Genomic DNA, 26035 nt, shown 5'->3' on the forward strand with positions numbered 1-26035 from the left:
TGTGTGATTGGGCAGAATTGGAACAAACGGTGTTGTGATTGGACAGCGCCGCTAAAAAGCTCATTTCCCTGCGAGGCAGTCTGCTTCCTGCTGATGGCAGCGGACAGTGCGGTGGGTGTTTTGAGCAGTGTTGAATAATAACGATAATCAAGACATTATTGCAACCCAGAGACCTGAGCAGAAAACGATCCGGCAGTATGGTAAGTGGCGTGGCTCAGTCGCTCCCTGTGAATTTAATCCGTGCTAGTGTATCCGGAGCAGAGCTGGAAAGATGCACCGTCACTATGAAAACAAAACAGTACGAATAACAACAGCTGTGCGGGTGAAAGCGGCCGCCGCACCTCAGTGTAGAGTGACTGTGTTTAATCACTCCGGGCCAGTGAGTGTCTGTTTATAAAATCTAAATGCTTGTAATAATACAGTCTGCACGGTGCCATGTAGCTAGTCCCGCTGTACCAGGAGGGTTTGTAATGGTAAAGTTACTCAGGAAGCTGATCCCGCAGCTGAACAAAACATTTTCTCAAAATATAACGCGCTGTTTCACTGTCTCTAAACTCAAAGTCAATACAACGCAAGTGTGTCTCTTTTGTTTGTCCCGCAGAACCCCTACGACTTGCCTGCCCTTTAAAAAAAGCAAAGCGCTTGCCTTGACACCCTCGTTGTTTACAGATCGAGGACGGTTACTTTATTGAGTGTTTGGTTAGTCGTTGTTTTCTTTAGTTTTTTTTTACACTTGTTTCTTTCTCCTCCAGTTTTCCTTTAATATGTTTGACCACCCGATTCCCCGGGCTTTCCAGAATCGCTTCTCCACGCAGTACCGCTGCTACTCCGTGTCTATGCTTGCGGGACCCAATGACCGCTCGGATGTGGACAAAGGAGGAAAGAGTAAGGGAGTGATGATCGGCTTGCTTGAGGATGTGTGCCCTCTCCCCTAGTGTCTCGCATGTCTGCACCTGCCGCGACTTACTCAGATTGTCGCATCGCTGTTGGTTTTAGCCCATTCTTAAATAGCTTTATTAATCTACAGGAACCGGTGATGAAACAGCCTTCTTAGCAAGCCTAATTTAAAGCGTACTGTTGTAATGCGTACCTGTCCTGTATACTAATAACATAACTAAAATAACAAAATAGTACATTTGTAACTAATCTGAGTATTTTTTTAAGCGTGCATGAGATCATTAATAGTTTAATTGATCTTTTTGCGCATGCATTCACTTTGTTGTTGTTGTTGTTTGTTTATTTCAGTTATAATGCCCCCATCTGCACTGGACCAGCTTAGTAAGTACCAGAGTTTTTATATCCTTTACATTCGGATTAATTACACATGTCAATGGGGTGGAAAAAAAGTATTTTCAAGTTTTATAAATATGAATGATGACTGTATAATGCATAATAACTACTGGTGATGTTGCATGCTGTACCAGGTTTTATTATTTATTTATTTATTTATTTATTTATTAATTATAAAAACACTGATTACATTTTTTTCCCCCTTAGGTCGACTTAATATCACATATCCAATGCTGTTTAAGCTGACAAATAAAAATTCAGATCGCATGACACATTGTGGTGTGCTGGAGTTTGTTGCAGATGAGGGCATCTGTTATCTTCCACACTGGGTGAGTTCCCAGGTCATATGCCTTATAGTAATGCACAAAGGCTTACTCGGGGGCTTGTTTTAAAAGACTGTCTACAGTCTGACTGTTGTAAGCCATGTCTTTCTTCCTTCTCTGTTTTTTTTTTTCTCAGATGATGCAGAACTTGTTGTTGGAAGAGGGGGGTCTGGTGCAGGTGGAGAGTGTCAATCTCATGGTCGCTACGTACTCCAAATTCCAGCCACAGAGTCCTGATTTCCTGGATATAACCAATCCCAAAGCAGTGTATCCTTTCTGTGAATGTTAGAGCTGTTCAGATATGCACATAATGTTTAGCAACAAGCTTTGCATGCTTATTAATGTGGTAGCATTTGTGCAGTTAGGGGAAATTTAGATCTGTACATTGTGGCATTAGGTATGGAATTTATAATTCACTGAGCATTACTTCATTAAAATAGAAATATTTCCATTACTTCATGAATCATTTTATTTGGAATCCTGCATATTCCCATAAAATGTTTATATGAATCTACCATATTATGTTTTTTTTTTTAATAAATACTGTCCAGTAAATGTATAATTATCCTTAACTAGCCTTCCTGCAGGTTAGAAAATGCTTTGAGAAATTTTGCATGCTTAACTACTGGGGATGTGGTTGCAATCAACTACAATGAAAAGGTAATTCGCTAATGAAAGTGTATTTATAAAAGTGGGCATGAAGTTTTATTGAAGACATTTAGAGGATGCAATCTGTTCTTTTTTTTTTGTTTTGGTCTGTGTTTTCAATACTGGAAAATACAATGTGAGTGCATTAGCGTGGCAGTTTCCTTCAATTTGGTTCTAATATAACACTAACCCTCTGTTCTGATTTCAGGTCTATGAACTACGAGTGATGGAAACAAAACCAGACAAGGCTGTGTCTATCATTGAATGTGACATGAATGTGAGTCTTCACACTGTCGGATACACTTGCTATAATACATGGAAAAACCCAACACTTCACTAGTGAGGGGTAGTATTTTCATGATTTCTTCATCTTGTAGGTGGATTTCGATGCCCCATTGGGGTACAAAGAGCCAGAGAGAAGACCACAACAGCGCGAGGAGCCCACAGTATGAAACCCTTGTTTAGTTTTGAGGTTTAAACTCCAGCCACTATAATGTTAAAAGTGAGATACCCCTCATAAGAGAGCAGTGACTTGCATTTTGTGATATTCATGTTGCGGCAGTGCTTGACAGCAGTGATACTGTAACATCACTGTGATGATGTGTTCATTTAAATCTCTGTATGTACGCTTCTGACGGGCCGCGTTGTTTCACTTTGTAGGAAGAGGAGGCTGATCAGAGCAGCTACGGTGAGATGGATTTAGGATTCAGAGTAAGTGAACTGAAACTTCATGTTGTGAGCTGGAAAAATAACCAATGAAACCAAACAAATACTTGAATATAACAGAGTGCTTCTGTGTGCTCGTGCATTTTATTCATAAGTACCATACTATCCTAGATAGGCACTCAAGGATAGACATTTAAATGTTGTTCACTAGTACAAAGTGGATTGCCTATAAAAGTGAAAGTATTGTCTTTGCATGTTTTGTAGGCATTCGCTTGCTCAGGAAACCGACTTGATGGGAAGACGAAAGGAATTGAGCCCAGCCCAGTGCCCATTGACCCAAGCGACATTAAGAGGTTTGGGGAAACTCCTTTACTGATCAAGAAATGAGTGATGGTGACTGGTGGTTGGGTGCTTTCTCTATTGAAGGTCCTGGGTAAATGTGGGTTTGGCAATGGCTGCACTGTAGAGCACTCCTGACAGAGTGTTAGTGGTTGATTGCATCATTGGTAGCGTGCTGGAGAATGGAAATAACTGGAATGAGTATGGGTTTTCTAATCCACTCAAAGCTGATCTGCTAATGCAATAACTGAGGTGCTATTTTGTCATTTCCAGAGGGATCCCTAACTATGAGTACAAAGTCGGAAGGATCACATTCATCAGAAATTCACGACCACAGCCAAAGAAAGTGGATGATGTAAGATTGTAGTTTTTTTTATTATTATATTTTCATTTATGAAATTGTTCAGATGAATGAAAAGGGGGCATATCTATAATTCCAACAAGCAAAATGCAATTTTACAGACTTAGGAAAATATATATCATTTAATGAATAAGGACTTCAATATTAAAACAGAATTGAATTGTTTAAACTTGCAATCTTTTTTTGAAAGAAATGCTGCTTTATGACTTTGGAACAGATTACACCTCCCCCCCCCAGAGCCAGACTACCTTCATAAATATATCAGCACCAGTGTTGAAAGGCAGCTGTTCACTTCTCCACTGTGTTTTGGTTGTGTTGCTGCTGTTCACGTCTCTGCTGTGTTTCCTTGCAGGATGATGCTCTGAGCAGGTTCATCGCCTTTTCAGGGGAAGGACAATCACTGCGCAAGAAAGGAAGGAACCCTTAAGCGGAGACGGCTGTGTGCTGAAGAAAGTGTAACTCGAGGCTTCCTGCTAATTTAAGTTATTGCTTGACTAGTAATAAAACATGGATATAACGCTGTGTTTAAAAATACAAACAAACAAAAAAAAAACACAAACTGGAACTCGTTGCCTTTCTGGAGAAACTTACTGCTGCATTGTGTCTTGTCTTGTCTAGCATAAAATAGCATTCAGAACCGTTTAACGAACGGACGTTTTCAGATATACTGTTAGCGATGTTAAAAACAGCTTTACAGCCTGCTGCATCTGATCTCATGAATGCAGTGCACAGAATCACACATGCTTGGAGTGGAGTTTTCACATGGTGACACCAATGTCTGAGAATGGTTTTGGCATTATTTTTGTATTTTGATAATAGTGTTTGAAATTGCCTTTTACTGTACTATTAAGTTTAAGGAAAGAGGCTCTTAAACATACTGAAGAGTTTCATTTGAAAGGTGCGTGTGTTTAAATTATACACAAGTTTAAAGCAAAAGTATGTATTGCTTTTAATAAAGAGCAAAATGCACCGGTTCATTTGTGCGACTTGAATGTTTTACATGACACCCCTTATGAGATTTACCATTTATTATTTTGATATTATGTTGAATGCCTGCAAAAATACAAAGAGAGACATGAATGCCTTTCACGTTCAGAAGTGTTGGTGCGCACGTACGAATTCCAAGGTAATGGTTGCTTCAGAATATGGCCTGTTCATCCCCACCTGCCTTCACTGTTTTTAATGACAGTTTTGTATCAAACCTAATTTACAAAGAAACACTGCATCAAATAAAATCAGTCTGAAACAAATACAACACGACTTCCCAGAAATTACAAAGACGCGCGGCACACACTGAAACCTAGTAACAGAGTATTTGTTTTAGTAAATATAAACCTTCGCTTTTTGATTAGATATTATGGTTATGGTTTCACCATGTTCTCCTATAAAAAGAGATATATTGACATGCTGCTGACTTGAAAACCGGCAGTCTGGCATTGGAGTGAGGCACAGGTAAAAGCACTCCTGCAGAATCCGATGTGCACTACAGGAAGCTGTTAGAATGAACCATACTTCAAGTGCTTTATGCTGTAAAGGGTTACATTTCATTGTGTTACAGGCTTCTTTCGATAATCACACGGATTGGTCAGCTTGCAACGTTTCAGCACTTTGCAATATCAAATGTTTGAAGGCTAATCTCCCCATTATTTCGGTCGGCAATACAATTCTGCAAGGTTGAAAGCGACATGCGGAACGCTGACTGGCACCTGCCTCTCGAGTACAGAAACCCAAAGGACTCGTGAGCATTCCGCTGGAGCAGGAGTGAACTTCGGGCAGCCAAACACTGGACAGCACATGCTAACTTGGTGGATATTTTGGGTTGTTTTTTTTGCAACAGGACTCTGGGAATCTGACAAGCAATCCTTTTTTTTTCTTTATATTTAATCCAGAATATAACAGAACATGACATTAATTCGATGTTAATGCTACTTTACCTGTAGGTTTACATTAGTTTGAATTAATTTCCACGTCTTCTGTAACTCTTATCTACATGCCTGTTCTAGAACTGGAATGGCAGGGTTAGTTATTAGGATCCTCCAAGGACCTTAAGGGTGTTTTTGTGTGAAAGCTCTACATGTTGAGGAGGATAAACCCAAAATAATAAAAATATGCTAAAGACTGTCCAGTGTTGTATAGATTATTACATATTTCAGAATTTGATGACATGAACACATTTAAATCAAGATACAACACGTCACACATGGCACATATTAAGAAACATACTAGCAGTTTTTATTTTATTATTTATCCAAACAAAAGCTTAATGTACAGTAGACATGTATGAACAGAACCCTTCAGCCCCTTCTCTATTGCGTATGCACCTTGGTGATGTCATTGAATTTGCCTTCGGGTGCCTGATAGCCTGGTATTGGTGGGGTGTAGCAGGGGCCCTGGCTCTCGTATGGAAAGAGCCTCTGGTCTCGTTTGAGGGCTGCTTGATAAAGCTCTTCTGACTCCAGTCGCAGTTCCTCCAGCGCTTCCCTCTGAGCCTCCAGCGCGTCACGGATAGTCTTCATCTCCGCCTCGTGCTGCTCCTGCTTGTAGCGAGACCACGCCTTCATCAGCAGCGCCCTGCGTTCACTCTCCTCAAAGGACAGCCGGGGAGGCTCTCGCACCCTGCAACACAACAGAGACTTAACATCTCGTGCATACAGCACATGTACTAACTTAATCCTGATTGCAGCGTACCAAAGAGATGATTGGCTTTCTATTGGCTTCTGCACAGCGTGTAGACATGGACTGGAATGTTTCTCAGTGTGTCGCATGAATGGGAACACATCAGTTCTGCAAGGTGCAGATGGTCTTTGCTGAGACTTCAGGAACACCCTCTACAGGAGCTCCCCGGCTCTGTAATGCTACCTCGTTTCGTCCAGGTATTTAGCCGGGGTTATGAAGTCCTCGATGGGGATCAGCTCCGGAGGAACCCTCTCCAGCTTCTTCAACTTCTTCTTCAGACGGTCTCTCAACGCCACCTCCCTCTTGGGGTCCACCTTCTTCTTTTTCTTAGGCTCTGCTCTGCAAGGACATGGGCAGCATTAACAGACCAGACAAGCAACACAGGCTCCTGTTACTGAATTCAAGCAAGTTATATTTATCATAGCATAGAACCTTTTTTCTTAATGTCAATACTGGGACACTGTCTTTTCATATCATATCTAATCAAGCTCGTCATCGACCCGCTCCCCAATTCTGATCATAACACGAAACGTGCCGTGGTTCAGAAACGAGGGAGGAGCACACATCAGTCCACACTGTCACTACGTATATGTTCGTGTCTTCAAATGTGCATTACTGCGGGTTGTGGGTCAGAACACAGGGGTCAGACACTTGCATGGTGAACCACATATAAGACACAAGGTATATGACACATTTACCTCATAGGCAGAGACGTCCTGAGCCCCAGAATAGTTGTTTGCCAGTGAGTCTGCCGTGCCTGCAGGCTCAATACAGCCAGAGAGCTAGAAAGAACGAGAGAGGAGGAATAATTAACATCTAGTGTAGCTGCACAACAGCTCTATCAAATCATACATGAACATCAACACGGACTGAAACTGCGGGACTATGAGAGATCACTACCTGCATATTTTTGTGGAGAATAATAATAAAAAAGAAAAAAAAAGAAAAACGTTTAGGGGTTCGATCTGAATACAACATGAAGTCATACGATTCTTGACAGTCATGCATCACGATGAAAACATGTTTTACTTAGAGAAGACCCTGTCTGTGTATACACAACACAGCCCTCCGCCCCTTCCTCTGTTTACAGCAAATGACAGCATTGTTTTATTACAATGGAGTACAAATAAACAAATACATGTTACAAATAGATAAATACGAAATATATAACTTACCACAGAGTACTGTTCTGTCTGGAGAATAACGTCAAGGTCTGAGACAGAACGCCGGGCATTTTTTAAAATTATTATCTTGTTGCTATTCCACTGTTTCTAAGGTGCGACACCTTTAAAAATGTAAAGTCCTCCGATAAAACAAGAAGCGATACCCCAAGAACGCTACCCAGTCTCTGTCCCCAGTCTCTGTCCCCAGTCTGTCCCCAGCCAGTCCCCTCTGTCTCCCCTCACTCTCTACTTGCAACCCGTCCCCCGTGCTCCACTCGACCTGCCCCGTCTGGTAACACTGAACACCGACTGCAAGTTCCACGCGAAAAGTATTCCGTGGACAGATTCCGCTATTTTTTGAGACACTGTGTCCATTGGCAGGCTTCCTGTGTTAACTTACCATCTTATAGTCAAACTAGATTCGAAGAGTTCAGATCATTTAAAAATGTTTTCCATAAAACAATAATCCCCCTGCCTTGGCAGAACAACATTGAGTTTGATGACAAGGATTAGAGACACGCCAGCGCTCATTCAGAATGAGACTCACTCAGTATGTGTTCGATTTCTTTAAGCTCCTAAAATAAAGGACATCACGATACAGTTTAACAGTGTATTCCCAAAGCTGACTCTTATTCTTTCATATCTGACTCATATGGATGTTCTGACCATGCATGACATTTCTGGATTTGTATAACAGAATCAGCTGGACTGGATAATGACAGTGCCAGGGACCCTTACTGTTCTTTACTGCCTAAATACACAGGGTGTATATATTGAGAGCACCCACACTCTCCCCAATAAACAGAGCCACTTTTCACAATGTGATACTGTATTTTCAAATTTCCCCTTAAAAAAAAAAAAAAAAAAAACGGAATGTCTTTCAAAGTTATTCCATGATCTAGAAGCACCTTCAAAATAACCATACTATTTGTTTGTGTTAAATAGTGAAACATATCAAATAAAAACTTATAATAACTTATAAACTGACATTGTGCTTGTGCACCACATGCGAAACAGTTAAAGGACTGGAATACAAAATAAAAGCCACCTCAACAACTCAATATTGTCCAGTTAAATAAAGCAAAGCAGTTGCAATGCATTTATTTTTCATACTCTAAGAAGCAATGCAAACACAAATGAAAACGCACACGTTTTTGTAAGAACCCTCCAGGAAGGTGCCGGCAGTGCGCGCTTTGTTTGGAGACACACACGGGCCTGACCTCCAGGAGCGCATGTGTTTCCAGGGGAAGTTTCGGAGAGGTCGGATACTTCCTGTGTTGCTGCTGCTGCTGCAGGGAGCTGGAGAGGGATGCGGAGAGAGAGAAGCGAAAAGAGAGACGCGGAGCAGCTCTGAGGACTCGGTGAAAACGCGCAGCCCGGGCAGCTTTCACAAAAACCGCACAGAAAAGCGGGAGGACGCGCTGCCACGGGGGGTCTGAGAGACGACGGGGAACTGGGGACACAACCCAGCCGGTTACAAAGACTTTCTTCCCCCCTCAGAGGTGCAGGAAATTATGAAGCTGTTGAAGCCAAGTTGGATCAGTCACAATGGTAAGCAGCAAATGTCAGCGCAGTGCCGGAATCCGTGTGGCTAAGTTGGGTTTTTGTTTAAAATCGAGGACGCTGAGCTCCGGCACGCTTGCATGGCTGCACAGTGACACTGGAGCGCGATAATGATAATAATGCATAATCTGATGCGCTGCTGTGCTCGTACTGGGACAGTGTAATACAAACATTATTGAGGTGTATCTCCCGGCAAGCATCACAGCGCACAGAGTCAAGTTATAACACCTGCCAGAGAAGGTTGCTTTTAAATAAGTTTATTTTTAATTTTTGGTAATACAGTAGATGTGAAGTTTTTTTAGCTGAAACATTTAAACCACTTTCTTGAATAAAAAACACTGCTTGGGCGATGCTAGCAATGGTGCATTGGAGGGGAAGACTTTACCCTACAACAAAGGGCCTATTCAAACTTCTTAAGAAGTAACGCTGCAGCTGCTGGCTGCATAGCAACGGGGGTTCTGTGAGGAAACCCAATATATTATTATTATTAACTGTGTTGCTGTGTCTGTTTCTATGCTATTTTGTAGATATACTATTAGTGACTTTTCTGTTCATCACAGTTGAACACAAGTCTTTTTAATTTTTTTTTTTAATTTTCTAAATTCACGTGGATGCATGTAAAAATGAAGTAACAACGTACTGTTAAAAATACCCATTTTGATCGGGACCAGTGACAAAGTATAATGTGCATACTGAATTTGAAATTATCGTATGTATCATAACAAATACAATGCATGTGTTTCTCGAATTATTTGCGGGTTTATAACACAACCTCCTAACTTTGATTGTAAACGTCTTGATTCAAGACGGGAATGCACGGCGTCAGCTTTTTAAAACAATCACAGGATTGATTTAGTTTTTACCAGGGTTCTGGTTTGTTTTGCTGTAGAGCAACTGTTTTGATGGATGTGCCATTGTCTGTATATTTTTTTCACTTTCTGTAGACACGCGTCTTGCAGTGCCCCTTAACTTTGAAAGCTAGTTTTTCTCTTTCTCCACACACTCGTGTTTTCATTGTGTAGCAATTCTTAAAAAATCTGTTTGATACCAAAGTTGTTGTTTTCCAGGAAAGCCAATATTTTCTGTTGACATCCATCCGGAGGGAACAAAATTTGCAACAGGAGGACAAGGTATGAAAAGAAGTTAATATTTTATATTAACATATCCATGAGAATTACAAATAGCAAAAATATATATTTTTTATGTAAGAGTTATTGACTTAGGAATAGCATTTAGCAATAATCATTTATTCTTGACAATGTCATTTGGACTAATGTACGTGGACATTGTTCTAATATTCCATTTTTTGTTTTGTTTAAGTAAATTAGAGGTTAGACCATTTTAGAAGTCAGCATACGTTTTGTATCCTACATGCTACTGGCTTCGTAATGGATGTGTTTCTTTCTGTGTGAGGTAACCAGGTCTTTGCCAGTTACAGGCCTTAAAAATAAATGTCAACCCTTGACACCATTGTTTTCTCCACAGGAGAGGATTCTGGGAAAGTTGTCATATGGAACATGGCCCCAGTCCTCCGAGAAGAGGATGAGAAGAACGAGACCATTCCCAAGATGCTTTGCCAGATGGACAACCATTTAGGTATGGGAGGGCCTCCTTTCTGTTGACGGGCATTCCCCCAAAGAACGCCGCCAGCAACGAAATCTTTGATCTGTCGTTCCAGCTTGCGTGAACTGTGTGCGCTGGTCCAACAATGGGCTGTACCTGGCTTCAGGTGGGGACGACAAGCTGATAATGGTGTGGAAACGAGCAGCGTGAGTAGCAAATAAGAAACAGCTGAACACACATAAAATACATGCAGCCATTGCAGGGGTGCTAATGAGACTCCCATTGCATAGCAGTTTGCTCCATTCCTGGTATTACTGTGAGTTTAATAAGACACACCCAAGCTTGTTGCTTGTCCACCGTGGCTAATCAAGCTTGTAGTAAAACTTGGAATGAGTGAATCTGCTATGCAATAGGAGTCTTATTTCCATCCCGGCATTGCCCCAAAAGTTTTAAGTATAGGGTATTGCTTTATGGTTTAAGGTCAACCATGCAAAATCCACTTTGCTTTCAAACCTTTTTGCAAAACTTTACAGTTAACCATAGTTTATTTTGCACAGGTAAGTTCCCATGAAATTAATTACATTTTCAGGCCAGTGAAAGATCTATAAAATGCCTTTTCCCAAAATTACACATGCTTTTTACAGTTCAGATCCATCCATGGGAATGTGCTTAATTGCTGCGTCGCATCTTGTCTGTATAGAAGACTGTGATCTCCAGAATATTTCATGAGCACTGAAAAGAAAAGTGAATACATGTAGTTGTACTGTGTGTTGCAGGTACATTGGCCCCAGCACTGTGTTCGGCTCCAGCAGTAAACTGGCCAACGTGGAGCAGTGGAGATGTGTAACCATACTGAGGAGTCACACTGGAGGTAAAACAAGATCTTTACAAATATCTAACCTGCTTTCATATCTGCTACTGTGTTTTCAAGAGGTAATAAGTCCGTGTCGGGTCAGTGCAAATGCACACTGTTCCACCGTTGCTGCTTTTTGTTCAACTTTTTTTTCGAAGTTGTAATTTTGTAATTTTTTTTTTTTAACACAGCTCAAGTCACTGGGGGAAAAAATGTAGTACAATTACTTTTTAAAATTAGTTTAAGACAGGTCTTCAAAACCTTAGTGGTCCTGTCACTTTCTCCAGTTATTTTCAAATGTAATAGTTCAATTGCACCCTCCTTTCATGATGAGTTATTGAAGTCATTAAATCAACACCAGGGCAAACTATAAAATTCTCTATAATATGATCATCACTCACACACTCAGTTTCATATTTTTTTTCCCCTGACTTTGACCTACTTTCTGAGCAGCGCTGACACCTGAAACAGCAGCTGTCTGAGATCAAGCAGATTAGGAAATGACTTTTCTTCATACAGAAGAAGCAAACCTCTACTGCGATGCATTGCCAGTTGCTCTGTTAACTCTTTCTTGTCTGTTTTCAGATTGTGAAACTTAACCATCAAAAATGTGCTCTTTGCAATGCCCTTTTAGATGTCATGGACGTTGCTTGGTCACCACATGATGCCTGGCTCGCCTCCTGTAGCGTTGACAATACCATCGTCATCTGGAACGCTCGCAAATTTCCAGGTGGGTGAAACTGTAATGTAAGTAGCATTTGCAGGATGGTATGTATGCTATGCCCAGCTCCTGAAGGGGCTTGAATACAATGACAATATAACAACTCTGCTTTACCCGATGTGAAAGTTCACGCAAGAATAGACATTGCATAATTTTCAGAAAACATACAACAAATATATTCCGTGCTTCATACGGTATATGCGTGACGGCCAGCTTAAAACTGTACATGACAGACCGCATATCTAAAATCACGAAAAGTTTTTTAGCACGAGACATGCTGCAACACTTCATGCAAAATGTCGGACTTCAGCTGTGCACGTGCAAGGCATCGTCATTTAAATTGCATGCTATTTTATTCTGACCTGCCTCTGCAGAGATCATCGCTACCCTGCGGGGTCACACTGGCCTGGTGAAGGGGCTGACCTGGGACCCTGTGGGGAAGTACGTTGCCTCTCAGGCCGACGACCGCAACTTGAAGGTGTGGCGGACCATGGACTGGCAGCTGGAAACCAGCATAACCAAACCGTTCGACGAGGTGAGCAGGAGGTCCCGGGGGTTCTCTGTCTTTCATGTAGTGGCAGAGCTGCTTAGGTAAGGGTGTTGTAAACTTGCCCTGTATTCTTCGCAGTGTGGTGGAACCACTCACGTGCTGCGGCTCAGCTGGTCCCCTGACGGTCAGTATCTAGTCTCCGCTCACGCCATGAACAACTCCGGCCCCACAGCGCAGATCATTGAGAGGGACGGCTGGAAGACCAACATGGACTTTGTGGGCCATCGGAAAGCAGTGACTGTAGTGGTATGTGTGCGCTGTGAAGCCAGCAGGTGGAGAATGACACGGAGAAGGCTTGCAGTTATGTGTAAAGTGAAAGACGCCGACGCTTTGCTTTTGTGTTGCTGTGATTTACACTTAACACTGTGCAGCCGTGGGCTGTTATAACCGCCAACGAGCGTCATTTTATAACACGTTTCTAAGAGTACATTTTGTTTTTTCTAATGGATCCTTAAACTGGAGCATTGCCCTTTTGATTTCTTGTGATTTCCTTCAGCTTGTGGAGCAGGTCATGGTATACGTGTGTAAATGTGCAGCCTGCAGTGTGTGGAGCCACTGAAGGCTTTCTAATAGCCTGTTCTTTACTTGGTGGTCTCGGTTGCTCATGACCACAGAAAGCAAGTCACGGTAAATGAGATGTCTAAGATCCCCAGCTCTCCCCACATAAACCCACACACAGACAGATATGCAAGATTCTTATCCAGAAAGCATAGCTATACCATACTGCATAGTTCAAACACAAAGACCTCCTTCCTGTATATAGTGGGCTGAATCTGTTTTTTATCTCCAGAAACCACATTAGTGATGTGAAATTAGCTGCAGTGAGGAGAAAATGTGCTCCCGCAAAATTGATTTTGGAAGTAGAATCTTGCTGCCAGAGTCACAGTTTAGCATTTTATATATATATATATATATATATATATATATATATATATATATATATATATATATATATATATATATATATATATATATATTTTGGTATTCCCATGCAAGCCGAGCTTTCTTTCTGTGTGTCTGCTGTGTTTACAGACCTGCATGACATTTATAGTTGATTTCTGATTATGCTAATGTATACAGAGAAACATCCCTGTGAGTCGTCTGTCTCCCTTCTGCAGATTTGGCTGCATCCAGGTCCCTGCACAGAAATATAAAATCTGCAGTCTTTACACACATCCAGTTTGACATACAGACAGATGCCTTCATACAGTATACACCCCCGTGTTCTCCTGCTCTCAGTAACTACAGATCAGTAGCTAAAGAATGTCCTAACAAGATTCATCACAGTTCAATTAGTGCTTCGAGATATTTGTAAAAATATAGAAACAGGATAAATAGATAGATGGACATGCCTGCGCTATAAACCCTCGGATTCAGATGCTATCAATAACTATACAAGTTTGTATTTGTGTTTTATATTTACTTTGGTGAACATTATGATGATGTGATGAATACATAAGAAAACATAGCAGTGAATTGGAGGTGAAGTTGTATGAAACTGAAGCTTACTACTAGGCTTTTTAAATTGTTGAATGTTTTAATTGTGTTCCCTGCAGAAATTCAACCCTAAGATTTTCAAGAAGAAGCAGAAGAACGGCAGCTCTCCCAAGCCCAGCTGCCCGTACTGCTGCTGTGCTGTGGGCAGTAAGGACCGCTCTGTGTCTGTGTGGGTGAGTGAGGTCAGAGAGACGGGGCCGCGCTCTTCCACATATCGCTAGTTTAGGACAGACCCCCACAACACGCAAAGTGAAGGATGGATTTTTAATGAGGAGTGTGCATCATGAAAAGCATGGACATGAATTGCCTGAAGCCTAGATGGTTAGAAGGACCACCTCCTGGCCAGGTGGATGAGGCAGTAGACCAGCGCTATAGATTATATAGGCTGAGGGTAGTCATAAGGGATGCTGACAGATCAGTCAAAAGCAAGGAGGGGCACGTTATTTGCGTATGTAGCTGTACAGGAATGGGTTAACTGCTTAGTCTAAGATGTTCATTGTGGTCTCTTGTCTTTGAAGTGTAATAATAGATTTTCTATTGAATGTAATTAAATGTTCTGCGGCGAGTTAGAAACGCATTCCAACAAAACAGACGATAGGAGTGCTGCAGAACACTGCAGAATATCTTGGGCTATTGGGCACAACAGTGAGTCATTGCAGGGTGAATAGAGCTGTGAGCTGCTGTGCAAACCGGAGATGGTGAGCGGCATTAAAGACATACTTCTGAAATTGCCGTGCAGTGCCACTGTTTTTGACTGAAATAGCTACAGGCCTGTACGGAATGGTATTCTTAATTTAGCTCGCTGCATCCAAACAAGGAGATCGAAGCACACTGCCTTATCTGGGGACAGTAATTATTCAGGGTTAGTTTCAGATACTGATGTACGCAGACAGAAATATGTAGTGACGTACCAAACTGAGAGAGCTGTCAAATCGCACTGGCGCTGCCAGAGAGCTCATTCTTGTGCACCTTGAGGCTTCCTGTTACGGCTCTCTCCTTCAGTCACGTCAAGGTAGCTGACAGTAAGCTCAGCGGAGGAGGATTGTGAGTGAATGGAAATCTCGCACATGAATGAAGTGTATACAATGGGGTCGTGTAACTCAACAATGGACACGTGAAATGAATCGCATTGGGGGCCTCAGCTTCAAAGATTAAAAAGCGTTCAGTTGCATTTTGTCATTTGATGGTGTTTGCAGTCAATGTGATTTGTTCTTATTGCAGTTACTCCACTATATAGACAGATGTATATTTTTAAACATCTTGATATAGTATGTGCCCAGCTATAGACTTCAGTAACACAGTCAAGATAAGCCAAAGTGAAATATTGGTTACAGTTCTACAGACTTTCTGGTATAGTGAATGGGCATTAACACTTTGCTTGCATGATAAGTCTGTTAGTTTTGCAAACACATTGAATAGTGTAAACTCAATATCCATGTGTTTTTATATTTTTCTTTTCAGCTCACTTGCCTGAAGCGCCCCCTTGTGGTTATCCATGAGTTATTTGACAAGTCGATCATGGATATCTCATGGTAGGATCTGATGAAAATGCATGATTTGTTTATATATATATATATATATATATATGTATAAACCAGGCTCCTCAAGCGCTGGCCCTGATGGCTTCGATTGCTCTTGTGTTTCTTGCAGGACCCTCAATGGCCTGGGGATCCTGGTGTGCTCCATGGATGGGACTGTGGCATACCTGGATTTCTCTCAGGATGAGCTTGGGGATCCACTCAACGAGGACGAGAAGGTACGCAACAATGGCAGTGCTGTATAGTCTAGAGAAAGACTAGAGCCACGTTTTAGTGTGTGTGTGTGTCTGCTGTACCAGTTCCACTTCAGTTTCCTTGCACAAGACCAGCCAGTTTAGCTGAGTCTGTGATTGGGCTGGTAACCAATTTTGTTCTTGCTTGTTTCATACCTTGGCAGGTGCAGAGATACAAATAATACTCCCATTGCATAGCAGCTTTAGCCATTCCAGGTTCAACTGTCAGCATAATTAGCCACTCTGTAACATGTTACCTGTACTTGGTAGTTAACTAAGCTCACAGTAAAACACGGAATTGGACCAGACTGCTATGCAGTGGTAGCCTTATTTCCACCCTGAGTTTTGATTAATCTCAGCCTTTGCTTCAGAATAAGGCCCATTTGGTTATGCCCATATACATAGCATAAAGAATCCCCCCCCCCCCCGCACATTGTTTTTAAAGATTATGTAGGTTTCTGTTTTTGTCGGGGTTGTTTGCTGTGCGTTTCCTTATTAGTTGCGAATACATTTTATTTTTTTCTTTTAATTGCAGAACTCGATTCACCAAAAGATTTACGGGAAAAGCCTGGCGATCACCACAGAGGCTCAGCTGCCCACCACCATCATCGAGAACCCGGAGATGCTGAAGTACCAGCAGCAGAAGCAGCAGGCTGAGCAGAGGAGCGCGGCCAGCAGGGAGGCGCACACGCCCAAGCTCACCAGCGTGGTGAACGGGGAGAGCCTGGAGGATATCAGGAAGGTGGGTACTGCACCCTGCCGCTGCCCAGCCTCTGCCTGCCAAGAAATACCGGGGCGTTAACGCACTCAATAAAGACTAATTCATTGGTTCAACACACTAATTAATTAGCTGTTCTGTTAATCGGTTAAAATACATGCAAATAAGCTAAATGCTTACTAAACAAAGCAAAACAAACGAACTAGTGAATGCATTCAGTTACTGGTACTATTCTGTTCTGTTGTTTTATTGTGTGGTTTTAATTGCAAAAGTTCTTATTTTGCTGAATGTTTTTCGGGAGCAGAATGTTCAATTGCATTTAATGCAGGACCTGTACGATTTTTTTGGTAGTTTTATATGAGCTCATGAATCTGTTAAAATTTAAACTTCACTTTTAAATCGCTGGTGGAACTTTTACTTTGCTGATCCGTTTATTTGGTTTTCTTTTGCAGAATTTGTTGAAAAAGCAGGTGGAAACAAGGACACCAGATGGCCGAAGACGGATCACCCCTCTATGCATTGCTCAGTTAGACACAGGGTAAGAGCATTTCAGTGTAGTTCTGTACCATACCACAGTCAGGAGGGCCTGGCAGCTTCTCGAAATTCACAACAGACAATGCAGCGTTTCCAAGATCCGTTTTTGGTCAAAGTTGGGAAGAGAAACTCATCTGTGGGTTACAATTGGAGGTGGGATGTACAGTAAGATTTGCTGAGGGCCAACCCCTTCAGTACCGTTACTGTTCAAGGCGTCCATCCTTCACAGCAATGCACATTGCAGTGCCTACAGAGATTCCACAACAAACCCCTTCCCCCGCATTGCAGGTGCGATAGACGCCACCGTGTCCACAAACGCCAACCCTTGTCCCTCACGCCCGTAAGAGGACAACCGTGATTATATTCTACATGCTGCTGCTGTTGCGCCCTGTTTGAATTGTACTGCAGTATGTTTTGACCTTCAGGTAGCCAGCTTGGAATTTGTATTGAATTTTTTTTTTTTAAAGAAACTACTGTTTTTGTTCCCAGGGACTTCTCCCCAGCCCTGTTTAACAGTGTCCCGATCCTTCCCGGCTCGTCCATGTCCTCCCAGCTGACCCAGCAGCTGACCTCCTCGGACTCCAACACGGCCAACTCCCTCAGCCTGAAGCCGTGTCCGGAGCCCACAGCCAACGCTGCCCCCAGGCCTGCAGACGATGCACTGCACAAAGAGGGGTCAGTAGGAACTGCTGTAATAGTTTCGAGAAAGATTTAGTTTCTTTTTTAATTGTACAAAAAAAAAAGTAATGCAAAATTCATGAAGGTCTTCCTCGAGCTCCGATTTGTATTGATCTTAAATGTGCAAAGATATTTTTTCCAGTTCCACCTGGGCTTGTCTCCAGTTCCAGTGTAATCAGATCCTGAAACCTGGAATGTAATAAACTGCTGTGAAATGGGAGTCTTTACTGCTATTTCTGTATCAAGGTTAATCCTCTTGGGCATCCTGGGAGGGTAGGTTGTGTGTGTGAGAGACTGTGGTAATGAGCAGAAAAGCCTTGAAAAGTATGATTCGATTTCCCCCGAATAAGTGATTCAATCTCAAGGACAGCTATGAAGATCAGGGTCTTGTGTGTCTGTCTAAAAGACTGGATTAGCATCTTTCTGCCTTTATGCTTTCCATGTCTTACTGTGTGCAAGCCATTAGCAGGAAGTCCTTGTTAACAAAAAATAAGGAATATGTGTAACGAGTTCAGGAACTTTTTTAACTTGGTTATTTGTTCGTTTATTTCCAGCGTCAATGCTACAGCCACCACATTGTCAGCCGTTGCAAACTCCGTTGCAGTGAAACCAAACTCTCTGACCTCTGCTGCCAAGATTGAGCCAATGAAAGCACTTGATTCCAGGTTTACCGAAAGATCGAAAGCCACGCCTGGAGTAGCTGTATCCTCTCTTGTCAGCCTCACCCCCCTTGATAGGTAAAAAACCCGTGAAGATTGTGTCTCAGACTGCAGTTAAACTTCAGTTACTGAGCTGAAATGACGTGCAGTACAACACATACAGTCAGACTGGCACACTGCCTATAATCACAGGTGTCCCAGATCCACTTTTATGAAACAAATAAAAGCTGTTCAGTCAGTTAAGAGCTAATGGGCCTGATGTTAATTATGCATGCAGTTTGCCTGCAGTTTGTCCACATTGGAAAATATGAGCTTGTAAGACAGGATAGTCGTCTTTATTTATCTGCAAAGCAGCGACAGCACAGACCGTGGCAAAGTGGCCACCAGACCACTTTTGACTTCAGTCGCAGGTTTGCATTATTAGAAATTTACATTATTAAAAACACGTGTGACAATTGATGACGGCACACATGCAGGCATGCATGGCGCTTGTAATTCAACACAGTCAGCAATCTCATGCTCCGTTTCAAACCGTTGACTTCTTTGAAAGCGGTCCGGTCGCTCATCATAGTTACAGCAGATATCAGACTGGTTATCACTTTCACGTCTCTCTAGCAGCTCTCTGTTCTTTTTTTGCTTTTCAGAGTAAAAGATGCAAATGCTCTTAAGGACCCGAAACCCAGGATTACATGTCTGGACAGCAGCAGCGACAGCGAGGAGAAAATGAAGGCACCGTCTCTGGCCTTGAACAAGAGGAAGATAGAGATGGAGGGGGGTGAGGTGGTCGAGAAGAGAAAGAAGGGAAGACCGAGGAAAGATACCAAAATACTGCCGATGAGTGCAGCCATGCTGCAGGTAAAAACACTTTAACCATGGCGGTGAAGATCAGCCTGGGTTTTGTTTTTAGTGTGGGTGTACTGTGTAAGTTGGAGATATATGGAGGAAACCTGTCTGTCTGTATGTTTGCCACTTTTGTGTTTTTTCATGCACATAGAGGATTTCGGTCAAGGTGATTTTTTTCACGATACTGGCAAAGTTCTTTTTTTGTACAGTATTTGCAGCTGTGGTGGTGAAACAAAGTTTTAACAAACGAATAAAGAAATGAACCCTTTTTGTTTTTTTGCAGACTGCGCCCACAACAGACAAAGATCCCCCCAGAGTTGTTGTGCCGATGGCAGTGCTGAAGCTGCCAACGCCAGCCCCACAGAAAGCTTTCACTCTACAGGTAAGGAGTGCTTCTGTCATGGGCTGCACCAACTGCTGATCAGCGGATCGGCAAACTACAGAAAAGTAAAGTAAACGCTTTCGTTTTGATAACGCGGATGTCAAGGTTTTTTTCCCCTCTCTCTCTCGCAGGTCAGCTCGGATCCGTCGGTGTTCATTGAGGTGGAGAATGAGGTCTCCACTGCCGCGGGGTCCAGGCTGAGCAGGCTGAAGTGTAACCGCGAGGGTAAAGTGTGGGAGACGGTTCTCACCAGTCGGGTCCTGACTGCTGCTGGAAGCTCGTAAGTTAGAGATGATGTTAGCTGGGTCTGTGGTGTGTCTTGTTTAACTCTCTTGTTGGCTGACAACACATTCACAGCGGGTCTGTCAATGTACCTGCTTACCCATACTATAGTGTTTCTAAGACCTTTTGAACTGCCTACAACCTCAGGGATGGAAATAGGACTCCTACTGCACATTCAAGGTTTTACTGCGAGCTTGGTTAGCCACAGCGTATAGGTAACATGCTCAGGTGTGTCTTATTAAACTCGCAGTAAAACCAGGATGGGATCAAACTGCTATGCAATGGGAGCCTTATTTCCATCCCTGAACCTTTTTTTGGGGGTTAAAAATGAGATGCGTATTCAGGATTCCCTAGCACATTTTAAAAACCAGAATGATGCACGTGCACCTTTTAAGTTAGACCCCAATCCAGTGCAGGAGTGTGAATCAGAAATGTCCCATGGATGCAGGCAGTCGTGATCCAGTGTCTCTTTGCCCCGTGTCCTAGCTCTTGCTGCATTGAGGAGGTCTGTGATGAGTAAAGGCGGATCTTTTTGGTTTTCAGGGACGTGATCGGGGTGGCCTGTGAGGACAGGACGTTGTCAGTATTCTCTGCCTGTGGGCGCCGGCTGCTCCCAGCCATCCTGTTGCAGGCTCCAATGTCCACACTGCACTGTTCTGGCTGCTACGTGATGGCCCTCACTGCCTGTGCCACGCTGTCAGTCTGGTAGGTATGGCATGAGAAGGTGGGAAGCATGTCCATAGCAGTGTTTATGCATTGTTTAAGTGGGTTCAGGACAGACCCCTGCTTTGCACAATGCCCTTTCAGATGACTTAATAAATTATTATTTTTTTGCATTTTCAGGGATGTGCAGAAGCAGTCGGTACTGGTCAAGAATGAATCGCTACAGATTATTTTGTCAGGTAATTGCTTAAGTTCACTTTTTTTGTATTCTGTTCCATTACTTATGTTGAAAAGCAGCTTGCAGCAAAAGCTTACCTTTACAAAGCTTGAGCATAAAACCAAAAAATATTTCAGGCCCCCACACCAGTCACCCGTATTGTTTTGAAGTGTTCTGCAGTCTCCAGTTCTCACACGTGAGATCATTGTTATAATTTCACCGGTTCACTGTTTTGAGCTTGTTGCTGGTCAGCAGCGTTTCCGGAGTAAGGTTTGATCTGTGCTTGTTGTGACTGTCTGCAGGAACAGATACCACAGTCTCCCAGTCCTTGTTGACCCGGCACGGAATCCCGGTTGTGAGCCTGGCCAATGGAAAGTCTTACTGTTTCAACTCCGCTCTCGGGACATGGTAAGGACGAGTCTGTTTGTACTGATCAGAATGCAGCTAATCTTCAGCTCTATTAACAGTAATCGAGCTCCAAGTGTTGTCATTTTGTTTCACCCCATTATTTAACATTACTGAGTTCAAATACTGTGGAATCGGGTCTTTTAGAAATTGCAAGTTTATAAACGTGTCCTAAAAATAAAGAGAGTACCTCCTCTATCTATTTATTTATTTATTATTTTATTTTCCTTCTTTCCTTGGCCACAATAACTGCCGCAGCCATTCTTAGATTCTGAAGTGATAGGCTGCCCTTTTCAAATGCCTGGCAGCTCATTGCATGTGTCTGGGTAGCGCTGTCATGGCTGCTCTCACAGGCTGGGTTTTTCAACCTGGCATTTAGTCACTTCAGTCCCACACATTTTCTAGTAGGGTCAGGATCTCCTGACTTACGAGGCCATATACATCTTCCAGTTTTATTAGGCTTCTTAAAATTACAGGAAATATATAGGCACCTTGCCGAAACTGCTGCATGCACAAAGTGCAGAATCTTCAACGATATATGTAGCTGTACTTTGGTCTATAAAACTAACTTGAGAGATTCTACTGAGATTACATTACTGCCCCCCCTCAATGCATCTTAGCAACACATTTTTAGTTTCATTAATAAGCAGTTGATTTAACCAGAGCACTTCATAAACCACCTCTTTCATGCCTCACTCCATCGATTCCACCCTGGATTGATTCAGAGGTAAATGGCAGCAGCTGTGTTTAGATCATTTGAAATAAGCCTCCATTGTGGCCGTTAACGTCGCCATTCCCGTTTCTCCATAAGGAATCTGATAGCAGACAAACAGGACTCCCTGGTGCAGTGTGCGGATTACAGGAACTGCTTCCCTTCCCAGGAGGCCATGCTGTCCTCTGGACCCTTGGCCATCGTGCAGGGTCACAGTTTAAAGTAAGGTGTTTGTTTAATATTTCAGGCAATGGTCATTGTGTGGTAGCTGATGAGACATCCAGCTGAAGGTTGTAGGGCTGCTAGTATGTGTTTAATTTCACAACCATTTAAACTGTAAGAATAAACAAGTTAAGCGTTACAGCATTGTTAAGATCTGGAATGTCTGCAAGTTCCAATAGAAAAAAATGCATGCATATTTAAAAAAAAAAAAAAAAAAAAAATTTGATTAATTACATTTAAAAAAAAAAAAAGTAATGTGCACTTACCACTGTGCAAGGTTAACACCTACCTTTTGACATGCATATTTTTGACAATGCTAAAAAGCTCCTTAAGGTCCCTGTTAATGAAGTGAGGCATTTGCAAGGGCCTTGCTTCTGATCGTTTCCCTTTGCTTCTGTTGCAATGTAGTGCTGGGAGGCAAGCGTCCAGGCTGTCAGCCACACCACACCTCCTGCAGCAGGGAATGACACTGGCCTACCTAGAGAACCAGATGGCATCGGCACTTACATTGAAATCCAGTCCGGAGTACAGGCACTGGCTGCTCATCTACGCACGGTTCCTGGTAAATGAAGGTAGGATCGGGTCTGTCAGCGGGAATTCCTCTGTTCGACAGTTTGGTTCTCTTCGTTGCTGAAGTTTCGTTTTTGCATGAGTCATTTGCAGCTATTTTAGCTTGGCTGCAAGATTTAGCTTGATGGTGAGGTGGAACTGACACACAGAAATGCTAGATAAAGAATTTAACTCTTCACAGTTTGCAGACAAGTTTGTATTGTAGGTTATCAATTTTTAATTGCGCCTTACAAAACAGGACTGTTTTGGATCCAGAAACAAAGCATTTCCTAATACAGATGGGTGTCCCGTCATTGATGAAGATCTTTTGAAGCGACCTCGCTCCCCTATTTGTCTGCCCTTCATTTTTCTGGAAAGGGAAACATTACGGACAGACATGCATTTTGAAGAAAGCATTACAATGGGCTTCTTTCATGACACTCTGAACCTCGTCTTGCAGGATCGCAGTATCGCTTACGAGAGCTCTGTAAAGATTTGTTGGGTCCTGTACACAAGTCAGCGGCAAGCGTTTGGGAGACGACTGTGCTGGTAAGAATATGAGGGTCTCGGATACCTCAGTAATACGTTTAGCTCTCTGGTCTGCTGCCTTACAGCCTCCGAGTTTGATCTTGTTGACTCGCCGAAGTTTGAGACTGACTGGGAGAAGTGGTGCTACACTTACTGTGTGAATTATTATTATTATTATTATTATTATTATTGTTGTTATTTTGCGCATTAGTTTTAACTGAGTGATACATTTAAAAATACTTGAAGAAACTTGACAGACGTGTTGACTAAGTCTTTCTCAGCGAAGTTGTTGAGAGAGACTTGTAGTCGAAACGTTTGTCATGAAGACCTTGAGAGAGACACATGTTTGTTGTTGTTGTCATTTCCAAGCTGAAAATCTTAAACTAAAAATAAATGATTGTTTGGTCATCCTGATATTAATGTGTCAATATTGCATGCTTTCACAACGCAGGGACTGAGGAAGCGAGACCTTCTCAAAGAGGTGCTTCCAGTAATAGGCCAGAATCTGCAGTTCCAGAGGCTCTTCACAGAATACCAGGACCAGCTGGAGCTGCTGAAAAACAAGTAGCACTTTCCCGTCGTTCCACAGGGAGACCGTCCTGGCGAGAGAGCAGAGCCCCGCTGTACCTTCTCAGGAGGAGCACAACACCTGCCACCCTGAGCAAGGATCCCCGTGAAGCAGACAAAAGAACAAATGAGATGCTTCTCTTCAGTATGAAGGCACTAAGATTCCACTGTCGGCACGGGTCATGGGGTGCTCAGACAAGCACAATGCTACCGTCACGCAGAGCAGCAGAAACCTGCACAGCTACAAGATGTGACGACAATAATAATAATACCATTGAAAAAAAAATACAAAATAATAATTCTCCTGGTGTTTATGGGAGGTAATAATAACATAGTTTGTGTCTCTGCAGTTGGACTGTGTTTCTATTAGAAACAGAAAGCCTCTACAGTGGAGTGTGGGCAGGTAACACAGCGGCAGTGCTTGGTACATCGCGTCACTACAGCAACAACCCAGAACGGACATTTTAACAGTAGCAACAACCAAACTCTGTTCAGTTTGTACATGGAAATGAACAGGTCCTGTTTTGTTTGTAATTTCTAAATGTTTGGACAAGAGACCTGTTTTTTGTTTTAGGTTTTTTTTTTTTTTTTTTTTTTTTTTACAAAATAAATTAATTGAGCAATGCTTTGGCTTAATTTTATATTTTTCTGTGATTGGAAATTCACTGAGTAACAGTGATATTAAATAGATTGGTTGGTTCCTGAGCTCTGGTCATTTCCCCCCATGTCGTTCTAGCACTCAGGTACTCTTCCCTAGTGTGATAAGTGCCTGGGCATTGCCCTTTTCTTTCATATAAACTCTGGCTCCACCTACTCAATACTAAACTACAGAGCCAGCAGCCGTTGTAAGGCCACATCATTGCACAGAAGTGTATGGGTTTTGTTCTAGGGGATCAAGATTTGTCATTTATTAAATAGCTGATTTGGGTACTATACATTTGCATGTTGCAAAACAAAAAGAAGTTTCCAAGTAAAGTTTTGAGAAAATTTCAAAGCCATGAACACCCTCCCCCACCCCGAATCAACTTGGAAACGTTCTTATACAACAGCTCCTGTCAAGTGAAGTGCAGACAGATACTCTAAATTCTAACACACTGACTGTACTAATACTGACCTCTAGAACAGACTGAGCACTGAGCATTCACATGTCCTTTGTTCTGTTAGTCATTGCAGTTCTTTTGCCTTGCTCTGTATCGTTCCCATAGCCATTCTTCGGATTGTTCTGATTCAAGCTGGTAAAGGTGGAGGATGGGTTCAGGGGCATGATGATTCCTGATCGCGTTCGCTTCTGGTTTTCCTGTTTGATGCCAGTCCTGCTCGTTGAACATTGAAATCGTTCTATTTGTTGATAATTGCAAATTTGGCACCTGAGTTTTCATCAGTAATGGTGTTTGTGTGATTTTATTGATGCCTGGTCAACACGAAGTGTGCTTACCAAAGGGAACCAGCCCTTAATGAAATCATTTTACTGGAAAATGCGGACAGACCGAGCTGGAATAATCAATACAAAAGACACTTAAAACCACTGGAAAGCTAACAGAGACTCAAAAACACAACAGAACTATCTTTATAGAACTGGAGCCTTGCCCCCACCCTGACTGTTCCACCTATAGCAGTTCTTGCATGCAAAGACATCCCTTTACCTGAACCCTTTCCTCATAGAGCTGTTATAGACAGCAATCCTGATCCAGGACCCAGGGCCCTGTGCAATGAAAGAGTTAACCACCAGGGTGCAGCAGAGCCCTGCTGGAAAGACGAAGGAAGTGTGAGACAGTACTGTTGAGTTTTTACTGCGTGTGTGATGAGAAGAATTTACATTAGCTGTTTATGAACATTAACATAACTCGTATGTGTGTGTGTGTATGGCATATGTGTGCAAGTGATTAACTTCATTACAGGCTAACAAGAACTATGTTCATAGGTACCATTACACAAGGTCAGTTTGGGTATGTATGCATCTCCGTAGAAAATAAATAAATCATTTCAAACCAGTAGAAAGCAAGTAAAGGGAATAGCCGAGTGTCTCACAGACGGGTCGCTTTGCATATTCCCAAAGTGTCGACAAGGTGCCTTTTACATTAGGGGATGCTGA

General features: G+C 42.4%; 3 protein-coding genes across 3 annotated transcripts; 2 read left to right on the forward strand and 1 right to left on the reverse strand.

The window, feature by feature from the left end:
- Positions 1 to 63: 63 nt before the first annotated feature.
- Positions 64 to 4600, forward strand: ufd1l (ubiquitin recognition factor in ER associated degradation 1). The gene is made up of 12 exons (XM_041223712.1): positions 64 to 200; positions 753 to 885; positions 1246 to 1278; positions 1498 to 1619; positions 1750 to 1880; positions 2201 to 2273; positions 2470 to 2538; positions 2639 to 2707; positions 2922 to 2972; positions 3192 to 3280; positions 3540 to 3621; positions 3980 to 4600. The coding sequence occupies exons 1-12, from the start codon at positions 198 to 200 to the stop codon at positions 4052 to 4054; spliced, it is 930 nt and encodes a 309-aa protein (XP_041079646.1). The 5' UTR covers positions 64 to 197; the 3' UTR covers positions 4055 to 4600.
- A 1235-nt stretch (positions 4601 to 5835) lies between these two features.
- Positions 5836 to 7733, reverse strand: LOC121297400 (39S ribosomal protein L40, mitochondrial-like). Its single transcript, XM_041223714.1, has 4 exons — positions 7479 to 7733; positions 7002 to 7085; positions 6487 to 6642; positions 5836 to 6243 (listed from the first exon to the last, which is right to left on the reverse strand). The coding sequence occupies exons 1-4, from the start codon at positions 7535 to 7537 to the stop codon at positions 5934 to 5936; spliced, it is 609 nt and encodes a 202-aa protein (XP_041079648.1). The 5' UTR covers positions 7538 to 7733; the 3' UTR covers positions 5836 to 5933.
- A 992-nt stretch (positions 7734 to 8725) lies between these two features.
- LOC121297346 (protein HIRA-like) lies at positions 8726 to 24525 on the forward strand. Its single transcript, XM_041223624.1, has 25 exons — positions 8726 to 9017; positions 10097 to 10159; positions 10515 to 10625; positions 10708 to 10798; positions 11369 to 11463; positions 12080 to 12175; positions 12541 to 12701; positions 12795 to 12962; positions 14273 to 14386; positions 15675 to 15745; positions 15864 to 15969; positions 16520 to 16726; positions 17155 to 17240; positions 17726 to 17911; positions 18469 to 18651; positions 19218 to 19428; positions 19700 to 19798; positions 19930 to 20078; positions 20624 to 20785; positions 20924 to 20982; positions 21263 to 21368; positions 22177 to 22299; positions 22708 to 22871; positions 23309 to 23397; positions 23828 to 24525. Exons 1-25 carry the CDS (start codon positions 8981 to 8983, stop codon positions 23942 to 23944), a joined length of 3054 nt encoding a protein of 1017 aa, XP_041079558.1. The 5' UTR covers positions 8726 to 8980; the 3' UTR covers positions 23945 to 24525.
- The last annotated feature ends 1510 nt before the right edge of the window (positions 24526 to 26035 follow it).

This window comes from Polyodon spathula, chromosome 22, assembly GCF_017654505.1.
Source record: "Polyodon spathula isolate WHYD16114869_AA chromosome 22, ASM1765450v1, whole genome shotgun sequence".
Lineage (NCBI taxonomy): Eukaryota > Metazoa > Chordata > Actinopteri > Acipenseriformes > Polyodontidae > Polyodon > Polyodon spathula.